This window comes from Rhamphochromis longiceps, linkage group LG14 (genome assembly GCF_057381845.1).
Source record: "Rhamphochromis longiceps isolate RC_006_pf linkage group LG14, R_longiceps_female_GT1.1, whole genome shotgun sequence".
Classification (NCBI taxonomy): Eukaryota; Metazoa; Chordata; class Actinopteri; order Cichliformes; family Cichlidae; genus Rhamphochromis; species Rhamphochromis longiceps.
The window spans coordinates 881,368-891,710 of record NC_140570.1 but is presented as its reverse complement, the minus strand read 5'-3'; the positions used below and the strand labels follow the sequence as shown (position 1 = coordinate 891,710).

Here is a 10,343-nt window from a genome sequence, read left to right as displayed (position 1 = left end):
CCTGAGTATCTTTGGACGTGATACTGCTGTCTGATTGCGTCACTGGAGTGTGAACACATCGATGCGTCTTTCACCCAGGGGGAGGGGAAATGGTTCTCATTTTAGACCCCTAGCATGAAAAACTACACACGTCACAGTGTTGCAGTAACTTATTTTGGTCACTAGGTGTCGCCATTTAAAAAAAGGAAGAGGAACGCGCGATCCTGTATTTATCTCACTGCGGAGGATGTTGGTTTTTCAATCAACAAATATTTCACTGTTCCATTAAATTATACAGTAACAACGTAAGAATATGCGTGTAATATATTTACTCCCAGTCAGTGAATTCACTGACGCACTGGATACGCCCACAGGTGTGTATGGTAGTTGGCATAAAAGTCCAAAGTTGACAGACAGGTTTTTATGGCCACGTCGTCAGATCACAAAAACATGACACAAGACGTCAGCTTTTAAAGTAATCATTTTAATACTACCGGCGGATATTTAGCAGCCGGAAGTCAATTATTGCGCTTTCCCTTCTTAAACAATAACAATTTTGTTTCTTTTAAACTTCCAACATAGTCACACTTGAAGTCGTGGATGTGAGCACCCACGCCCGCAGAAGCAGAAAGGTCAGGCGGGACCAGGAAATGACCTCTAGCCGGTCCGATGACATCATAGCCACCACGCTCACTCATACGCGGAGCTGTTTGAGACGAGTGCTCGGAGCTCATCCAGGAGTTTGGGTGTCTCTAATAGTCTCTGTGTCCAGAAAAACACGCTGCTGATTCGCGCAACACCGGCGGACTCAACCGAATCACCGACATGTCGGAAGAAGCTAGTTCTCAGGTAGGTTTTCTTCACTGTTCTGTCAGACTTGCTGCTCATTCAGCGTTCACGCGTTGTGTGTAAACTTCGTCATCACGTAGGGCTCGTTGATTGGCTGACGTTTGTGCTTGTCTGCGGATTCTGCTCTCCATTGGACAGGGGGCGGTGTCAAACGTGACAGACAGTAGCTGTAAAAAGCTAAACGTTTTAGTTTGATTTGGGAAGGTTAAGATCAGCGTTGGTTAGAAGCAGGCCGCCAAACAGAGTGCTGGCACCGAAACACTGAACGCTAACCTTACAGGCTGCCTACTTGTTCATTTGCTAGCCTTAGAGTTCCGCGTGTTAGCTACAGACACCGAAAAACCCCACCGCCACTGTTTTCCCCTCTCAGACTGAAGTCACTCAGAGACACTGATACTGAGTTCACTTAAGCTTTTATATTCCTCCCTCGTGAAATGGGCAGCACTGATTTTGCTCCTGCCTCAGAGTTACGTTGATAAACTTGGAGGTGAACGCATTTAAAAGTTCAGCATTTTATTAAAATGACACTTGGCTGTTATGTCACTGGTGCCGAATGGATGTTCGCCACCTGCTAACATCGGCTACACTATAACAGGTATGTTTCTAAAGGCGCTGAGTAAATACATGACAAATTAATCGATTTTTGGACGCAGTTTTCGGACAGACGGCTGGAAATTCAGTCTTTGTTTTACCCTTCGTAATACCCAGGGTTATGTCTGAGACGTGCACGGGTCAGGTGAAAAATAAATGAGTAAAGAGAAAGAAAATGTTACAAATAATTCAGATTTAATAGTAAGAATAATAATTTAACGATGTAATCTGCATGTAGCGCGCACAGAAATGAGTGAATTATCAGTTATTTTCATTAATAATTAAAACAGTCAAATCAAACATCTTGTGTGCTGTTGAAGATTATCATTTATTTTTATTAAACAACATTTTTAGTTTTAAACTACATCATATTAGCAAATACGGAAATACTCCCGTAAGTATTACTTTGTTTTACTCGGCCACTGCTATTAAAGTCTGACCAGGATCACAAGGAAATAAAGACTTCCGGTGACACGCTTAAGATCAGTCTTTACTCTGAGCAGTGTTTGCATCTTTGCATTTATTTCAGCCTTGTGTGTCCCTGATTAAAAACAGCCAGCAGTGTTATCTGGATATTTCTGTTTGAAGAGGAACGTTTCCACTCACACTCTTCCCTGTGACCACACCCTGTAACCAGGACCCTCCTAAACTGCCTTTTGTAACGGACTCATTGAAAAGACACACTTATCTGTGGGAACCAGAGATATTAGAGGTGGAGGTCCTTAGTGGGGGAGGAGTCAGCTGGGTCCAGTAAGAAAGGACACTGTTTAGTAGCAAGAGGCTATATGACCTCAGCAAAGCTCCTTACCAGGACGCAGCAGTCAGTCCCAGACACACAGCACACAATAGCCTCTACAGTGCAGAAGCTCAGTGTGGATCATGGAGGAAGGACCTTACAAGTACATCAGGGTGAGGCCAGCAGAGAGGGATCATTCATTCGTATTTTAAGTCAGAAAGTGTAACAGTGTTGTGCTGATTGAACATATGAGGAATACATCTCGGAAGCGAGCGAGTGTTTGTAAAATCTTGTGGCTGATCTGGTTTTATGTTCTGGCAGGATGGAAATGGCAAAGTTAGCCGAGTCATTCGAGTGGGAACCCGCAAGAGCCAGGTGAGTATTACATTATTATCCAATCAGGAGCTTCAAATTCAGGCAGGTTTGACTCTAATGTAAAGCTGAACTTACAGATCCCGAGTGTCGGTTGTGAATTATCTGATTTGAAAGCCGCCTGGACCTCCTTTCCACAGAGATAAAACAATCCTGCCTGACGAGTGTGTTTTTATGATAACTGTCTGTCATCTGCTCTGTTCTGCTGATTTAATACGTGTGAAAGGACAGTGAATGCAATGAGTTGATCTTCTGTTGCAGCTGGCTCGCATCCAGACGGACAGCGTGGCCGAGACGTTGAAAGAGCTGTACCCTGACATCCACTTAGAAATCGGTAAGAAGGCAGCCCCTCTGTCTGTGCAGCGTTTCTGCTCTGTCTCCATGTTTCTGTTCAGAGTGAATGGATTACACACATGTTCTTACAGCTTAAGTCTTAAAATTGAGTCTGAATCTGTCCACGCTGTCACTCCATCCTCACCGCACTGAACACACTGAAGTTTGTGTCTTTGTTCAAAGCAGCTGGTGACCTCGTGTGTTTCCAGAAAACGTCACTGAACCTGAACGCGAGCAGCAGTCCAGTTAGACTGTTCCTGCGCTTTTAGCCACAGATGGAAACTAAAAACCAGGAATTATTGAAAAAAGGAAATCCATCATATTACATAGAACAAGCAGTGATTTTGAATATATCGTCCTATTAAAAGGCGGCATGCACTGATAGCGATTTTGATTGGCCCAGAATATTACCATGTTTAAAATGCCAGTTTTATTCTTCTTTTTTAAGTCTGATTAAAATAAAGAGGAATGGTAACTTTTTAGAAAACAGTAACTAAAACGTTAAAAAGTATTTCAGTGTTTGCAGACAGTCAGCCCACTTTCATGTTCAGTACTTTCTCCTGGGTTTTTCCTTTTTCTGGAGACTGAACCAACACAAAACGGATGCAGCAGTCTTTATATGGATCTGCACATTTAATCGATACCACCACCTGTAAGTCTGCTACCAAATTCAGCAACTCTACTTTTTCTGTTGTCGTCCACTCTCCCACTGCAAGAAGTCAGCATTAAAGCTGTTCAGCAGGAACAAAATGGCTTTACATGATGTCCAAATATTGCATAAATGCCTGCTGCTTAGTGCTCACAGGGATCCCTCTCAGGAGGGAGAGCCAGTTTTTCTCAGGTTTTGATGCTCAGAAAAAAGTTCTCAAATTTGAGGATTTGAAACTTGTTCCTAGAAGCTAAATTACCAACAGCACCATTGTGTAGACAAACAGGATTAATGGCAACATTTTGTGTCTTTACATTTGTTACTAGTTTCCAGTCCGTTGCCTGAGACGGTGCGTTCACTGCCCTGTCTTATAGGGTGGGAAAAGTGCAGCATGCGTTACTGTCGACTCGTCTCATGATCTAATCTTTTGTGTTCCAGTTGCCATGTCAACAACAGGAGACAAAATCCTCGATACTGCTTTGTCAAAGGTAAGGCTTCCAGGAAGTGTAACGGACATGACTGCTGCCACCTACACAGTCTTGTCAGCGCTGACATGAGCTCACTGCTTCATGAGCAACAGTGCAGACCAAACGCTGCATGGAGGTTCTTGATAAATGTGAAGCAGTTAATGGGAATCTGTCTCCTGCAGATTGGTGAGAAGAGCTTGTTCACCAAAGAGCTGGAGAATGCACTGGAGAGGAATGAGTAAGTGTGACCTCTGACACTGCTTCACACTTCCTTCCTATTTTCTCTTCTTCAGAAGCGCTCAGCTCGAATAGTTACTCAGCAGCCTGTAAAATGTGCACATTTTAATGGTTAAAAGAAGAAGCAGCCTAATACCAGTATAGGAACCTGCTAGTTTCAAGAGTTTTGCAACAGAAAATACAGAAAAGCTGTGTGGTGTTAGTCCACAGGAGCATGTGAAGTGCATGCAGAGCCTCAGATGTAGCAGGTGGGCTCTGGTTGCTGCGTAAATGGCTGCATTGTGGAGCTCATACATGCGAGTGCATATCCTGTGTGTGCTTCAGGGTCGACCTGGTTGTTCACTCCCTCAAAGACCTTCCCACCACTCTGCCTCCGGGGTTCACCATCGGAGCTGTGCTGAAGTGAGTCACTCACACACTTCTGACTCTTACAGTTACTTTGGATGCATTTACTCTTTTCAGGACAATTTCAGTGCACCCGGCACCTCGAGGTCTTCACACGGGTAATCGAATACGTTCTGCTCTTAGATAACCTTTTATGACTCCGGGGCTCCACTTCATGCTTTTGATTCACAGGATGAAGGGTATAGTACAAGGGGCCCAGTCCCAGTCTTCGAGAGCTACTGTCCTGCAGCTTTTAGATGCGTCCCTACTCCAGCACAGCCGAATCAAATGGTTTGATTACCTCTTCAGCATGCCATCAAGTGTGGCAAAGGCCTGATAACAAGCCATTCATTTGATTGAGGTGTGTCAGAACAAAGATGCATCTCAAAGCTGCAGGACGGTAACTCTCGGGGACTGGGCACCCCTGGTGTAGTGTGTGCAGTTACATTGTGCCAGTTTAAAATCGATGAAAAACAAGTTATTTCGAGGATTAGGTGTACCAAAGGTGCCACGCAGTGTGCGGAGCACCAGCTCGTCCTTTGTTGGGACAATAAGTCAAATAATGCTTGGGGTCATAGATCGTTGCAGCATTTGTGGTTGTGATCTGTGCGTCTTACAGGAGAGAAAACCCCCACGATGCAGTGGTCCTCCATCCGAGCCATGCAGGGAAGACTCTGGACACGCTGCCAGAGAACAGGTGCAGTCAGAGGGACCTGATCGATGCATTCTTATATCTGCTTACACTTTCCTCACGGCTAACACACTGGACTTCGTTTGTGCAGTGTGATTGGCACCAGCTCGCTGCGCCGAGCTGCTCAGCTGAAGAAGAGGTTCCCCCACCTGGACTTCAAAGACATCGTATCCTTCCTGAGAGCAGTCGCGCTGTTCCTGTGTTTATCAGCTGTTTGCACAGAGGAAACCAGCTCCCCATACACACAACCTTCTGCTGTCTCAACACCATAATGGCTAATTAGAAGGACAATAATTACCTGGATGTTACTACACCACAAGCAGCCATAATCTTCTGGGATCATTTTCTCACGTGTGGTTACTGTGTAGTGTTAGCGAATACTATTTTTATTACAGACGCTGGAGTGCAGGTCACAAACACTCACAAACTGGTTTTGACTAGTGTGTGAACAGAGTCGGGCTAAACAAGTACACACAAAGAGGCCAAGCTAGAGGCTAACATCAGCTGATGTTTAGGAAATATATCCAGCTGCTAACAGTCCCAAACTGTGATCACACTGCGCTTGTGTTGATGATGATGACGGCCATTATCCAGTGGGTTTTGAGTGGGCAGTTTCTGGGTTTGGTGGGCTTTTCCTGAGCTGCAGTGTTCAGCGTGGGAACCTGAATACACGGCTGAAGAAGCTGGATGAGAAAAAAGACTTTGCCGCCATTATCCTGGCAGCTGCCGGCCTCAGGAGGATGGGCTGGGAAAGCCGCATCAGCCAGGTACACTGTGTGGTTATATGCAGCATGTGGGTGGCACTTATAGTCTTACAGTGTGATTCTTTCCCCCTGGTAGATCCTGGAGCCCGACGACTGTATGTATGCTGTGGGACAGGTAGGAACTGCCGAGTGGAAAGGTCAGGAATCCACAGGGCAGGTGGTTGTTCATGGCTCCCAATAAGGTGCATGTGTGTTTTTAAGGGGGCCCTGGCAGTGGAGGTTCGGGCCAGAGATGCAGACATCCTAGAGATGGTGTCCATCCTTCATGACCCTGACACTGTGCTGCGCTGCATAGCTGAAAGAGCCTTCCTCAGACGCCTGGTACACACACACACACACACACACACACTTGTGTGAATCTGTGATGACTCTATCATTTATTTGTGTGTTATTTTTGCAGGAGGGTGGCTGTAGTGTCCCAGTGGCTGTGCACACCCAAGTAAAGGACTCCCAGGTAAGAGTGTTAGTGACTGTGGCTCAGCACTGTTATACATCGTGCTCTTGTTAGCTACAGATCCAGCCCTGTACACACTTTATCTGCCACTCGTAGCAGCTGTGGGAGTATTTCCTGCCACTCTGCTGTGTCTCAACAGACTATTGGCACCAAGTGGCAAATACTCATATTTTATACTAATGGCCAGAAGTATCACAACAGTATCAATAATAAATGGTAAATGGCCTGTATTTATATAGCGCTTTACTCGTCCCTAAGGACCCCAAAGCGCTTTACATATCCATTCACACACACATTCACACACACTGGTGATGGCAGCTACATTGTAGCCACAGCCACCCTGGGGCGCACTGACAGAGGCGAGGCTGCCGGACACTGGCGCCACCGGGCCCTCTGACCACCACCAGTAGGCAACGGGTGAAGTGTCTTGCCCAAGGACACAACGACCGAGACTGTCGGAGTCGGGGCTCGAACCGGCAACCTTCCGATTACAAGACGAACTCCCAACTCTTGAGCCACGATCGCCCCTAATACACAAGTGATGATATCAAACAGCTGCTATGGTTCCTGCTCAGTTTAACTCATCAAAGAAAACTGCTCTGTTGTATCTGCTGTGGCTTCACAGTTTTAGGTTCTGTTGATGCAGTGGCGTGCTTCAGGTCACAGCTGATGGGCGCTGCATGCTGGGCCTCAGCAGGCTTCTGCAAGACGACTGAACTGTAAATGCAGGGATATGATAATCAGAAGTTTAACTATGACTGATCACTATCCTTAAATCATTAGCAGTCGCATGAATATGGAGACAAACCAAGTCCTGTACTGGTACCTATTTGATTCTGCAGCAGCGGCCCGCTCTCATCTGATTTTAAAAGCTTGTTGTTTGAACGTGTGAGTAACCCGGAGAAATCCTGTATGCTTTTGCAGCTGTACCTGACGGGGGCGGTATACAGTCTGGATGGCTCAAACAGCCTGAAGGAAACCATGCAGGTCAGCATCGCTGTGGGGACCCAGGTAAGAGCTGCGTGCATTGTGTTTCTGCCACGTTACCTTCGTTGCACATAGGAACCTGTTTTCATAATAACGTGCGTTTCTGCCACAGAGCTCAGAAAAGGTGGACGAGCAGGTCCAGCGAGTGGGAGTCACGGCCAACAAGATCCCAGGTAGCGTCCAGGACGAGGCCGAGAAGCTCGGCGTCGACCTGGCCGACTTACTGCTCAGCAAAGGAGCCAAGGAGATCCTGACGGTGGCCCGGCAACTCAACGACGTCAGATAGGTCTTCCTGGCTGACAGCGGGGCTCCAGAGCATGCAGGCAGTCGCAACCTGAGCTCCATCTAATGTTGGTCTGCTGACTGTTTGCTGCATGAGGTCAGGACCTGTGGTCAGGGTTGTAGAAAGCTGCTAAACTGGCTGCTATTATCCGCTCACTGAGAGTCCCCGCTGTCTCGGTTCCTGTGCGTTCTCACGCAGAGAACCTCATGGAACCTGAGCCACGTTTGGTAAGAAACACGCAGTGGCCTTCAGACGTTGTTGTCAACACTTAACAGCACCAGTGCTGGCTGATATCAGTCTGTCAGCACTGCCTTCGTCTAATCATTTGTTCCCAAAGCTCAGACCGTTTCATCCACATCTGCTGTCGTAACTCACACAGCATCTTCTCGTTTCGACGGTGCCAAAGACGAGCGCTGTTCATTAAGGCGGACTGTCTGCAAAATTTCAGTTCACGCTTATGTTCACTTTGGCACACCCATTTGTTGCCATCACGAAAGAAGAGGTGACATCCAGCTGTGGAGGGCTGCTTGCTTCCTCATTAGCAGAGAGAGCATATTTGATCCACACACTGGGCTTCAGGAGTGCGTTCTTTAACACTGGTAGTAATGCACATGTGGCGTGTGTGTGGGTTTAATATGACTGCAGCTCCAGCGCCTGCACGTTTTCACTGTCCTGCTCTGATTCTTAAAGCATGCACTGTGGTCTTTTGTAGTGCTTTGCTGGCCACAGGGATGCACTGATATCCATACTGTACTCACTGATGTGTGTCAGATTGACATTTCTGTTTTCTCACATTAGTCGACGTTCAGTGATGGTGTGATGCGGAGCTGTAAGTTCAAGGAGAATAACAAAACGACACAAAGGAAGCTTCCTGTATGAGCTCTCAGACAGGCCAGTGCATCCCTGCTGGAAGCCGATGATGGGGATGAACTGTGAGCTTCATTCCTGTGAGCGATGCTTGAAGACTCCCCAAAGCTGGACACGCATCATCAACAAGAAAACACACGTGATTAGAAAAGTTCCCAGTTTTTGTCATGATGAAGACTCATGCTGTGGTGACGGCCTTCGTCCTGTTACGTTGTTCTGACTTTCTGGATTTAGATCATTATGTAATATTGACAGTAGATTGATTATTAGAGCACCTCTGTTATATTTATGGAGTCTGTATGTCACGATCACTTTAAGTATCTGAAAGCTGATGAGTTGGTTTGAAGGTTTTACTGATCAGGACTCATCAGCTCACAGACGTCAGGTTAGCGGCACATAGAAGGTTTACGCTGCAACATGCTGTACCCCCCCCCCCCCCCATATATCACAATGTGTTAATGATTTTTACTGTGATTGTCTAAGTATTATCTCATTTTGCCTACAAACTGCACACCTGCCTTACATGCAGCAGTCTTCACTCTGCATCATATATCCAGTGTTCATGGAATTCAATGTTCTTTTTCTAGGTTTTTGTTGCATATCTGATTTAAACCTCCTGAGACAATGAGAGGTCATGTCAGCCATATTTGTTTTCAGCTTTAATTTCTTTATAACATAGAAGACTGTTGTACTCAGTAATTTTCCCACAGCGCCGACTGTTCAAAACAAAAGGTCGTCATCAAGAAGCAATAAAGTTACTGTGCTGTGAAAAAGTATTTGCTCCTTATTTTTTTATCATGCACATTTCAGATCATCAGATACATTTTAATATTAGACAATGATAACTCGAGTAAATGCAAAATGCAGTTTTTAAATGTTACTCTATTAATGGGGAAAAGTAACGAGTTCAGTGTTATCAGCCACGACCAGGTCTTATTAATGTCTCACGTGAAAGGTGACGATCTCACAGAGCGACGTGCTGTGGCCCGATCTAAAGAAACAGCCAAGGAACACGATGACGGACATCTATCAGCCTGACAGGATTTACAGGCCCACAGTCAGAGCCAGGATCCACACGTGGAGAAAACCTGGAAACTATCAAAAGTAAGCGGCTCACCAAAATTACATTAAGAGTGCGTCAATGAATTATCAAGCAGGTCACAACAGACCCATAACTCCGACGATCTCTCCACTGCATATGTGACGGGGTGGACGGATAGTCCAACATAAAGGCTCGTCTCCCAAAAAACCACCTTGATGATGAATGAATGTTGGACAGAGCACAGAAACAAGTGTTTGGGTGAATGTTGTGTGAAGTGCTCAGAGGAAGAACCAGAAGGTTTAACTTTGGGAGAACATTCTGTGCACTGACGAGGCAAAAGCAGAACCTTTGTGGGACACAAACATCTGGAATAAAAGTAACGCAGCATTTCAGAAAAGGGACATCAGAGGTGAGGATCAGAGGATTCCCAGCCACTGCTGGATGTTTGGGGTTTTCTTGAATCGCGGATGGGAGCATGGGATGAATTAAACTGGACTCCGATTCTGCATCTGTACTGGGAGCATGCTGTTTTCAGCTGCCCACTGTGAGGAACTGTGACGTGGCCTAAACCTGTAAGCAGCTGTTTTAGAGAAGGACTAGAAACCCTGGATCTTTACATGTTGCACTTCACTGTATCCCAGCAACTAAACTCTGAATG

General features: G+C 46.0%; 1 protein-coding gene across 2 annotated transcripts; it reads left to right on the top strand.

Moving 5' to 3' along the window:
- Positions 1–531: 531 nt before the first annotated feature.
- On the top strand, positions 532–9,416 carry LOC146653353 (porphobilinogen deaminase-like). 2 transcript variants are annotated; one of them, XM_085380132.1, is made up of 14 exons: positions 532–828; positions 2,477–2,530; positions 2,789–2,861; positions 3,948–3,997; positions 4,159–4,214; positions 4,538–4,615; positions 5,217–5,294; positions 5,380–5,455; positions 5,942–6,055; positions 6,129–6,167; positions 6,254–6,373; positions 6,453–6,506; positions 7,431–7,517; positions 7,606–9,416. In XM_085380132.1, exons 1-14 carry the CDS (start codon positions 805–807, stop codon positions 7,777–7,779), a joined length of 1,077 nt encoding a protein of 358 aa, XP_085236258.1. In that variant the 5' UTR covers positions 532–804; the 3' UTR covers positions 7,780–9,416. The 2 variants fall into 2 exon arrangements, with proteins under 2 accessions (XP_085236258.1, XP_085236257.1); XM_085380131.1 differs by lacking the exon at positions 532–828 and adding an exon at positions 2,177–2,328.
- Positions 9,417–10,343: the final 927 nt, after the last annotated feature.

Coding starts and splice junctions, on each gene's coding strand:
- LOC146653353 (XM_085380131.1), top strand. CDS start 2,299: ATGGAGGAAGGACCTTACAAGTACATCAGG. Junction 2,862..3,947: donor TGACATCCACTTAGAAATCG/GTAAGAAGGCAG, acceptor TTTGTGTTCCAG/TTGCCATGTCAACAACAGGA. Junction 4,616..5,216: donor ACCATCGGAGCTGTGCTGAA/GTGAGTCACTCA, acceptor TGCGTCTTACAG/GAGAGAAAACCCCCACGATG.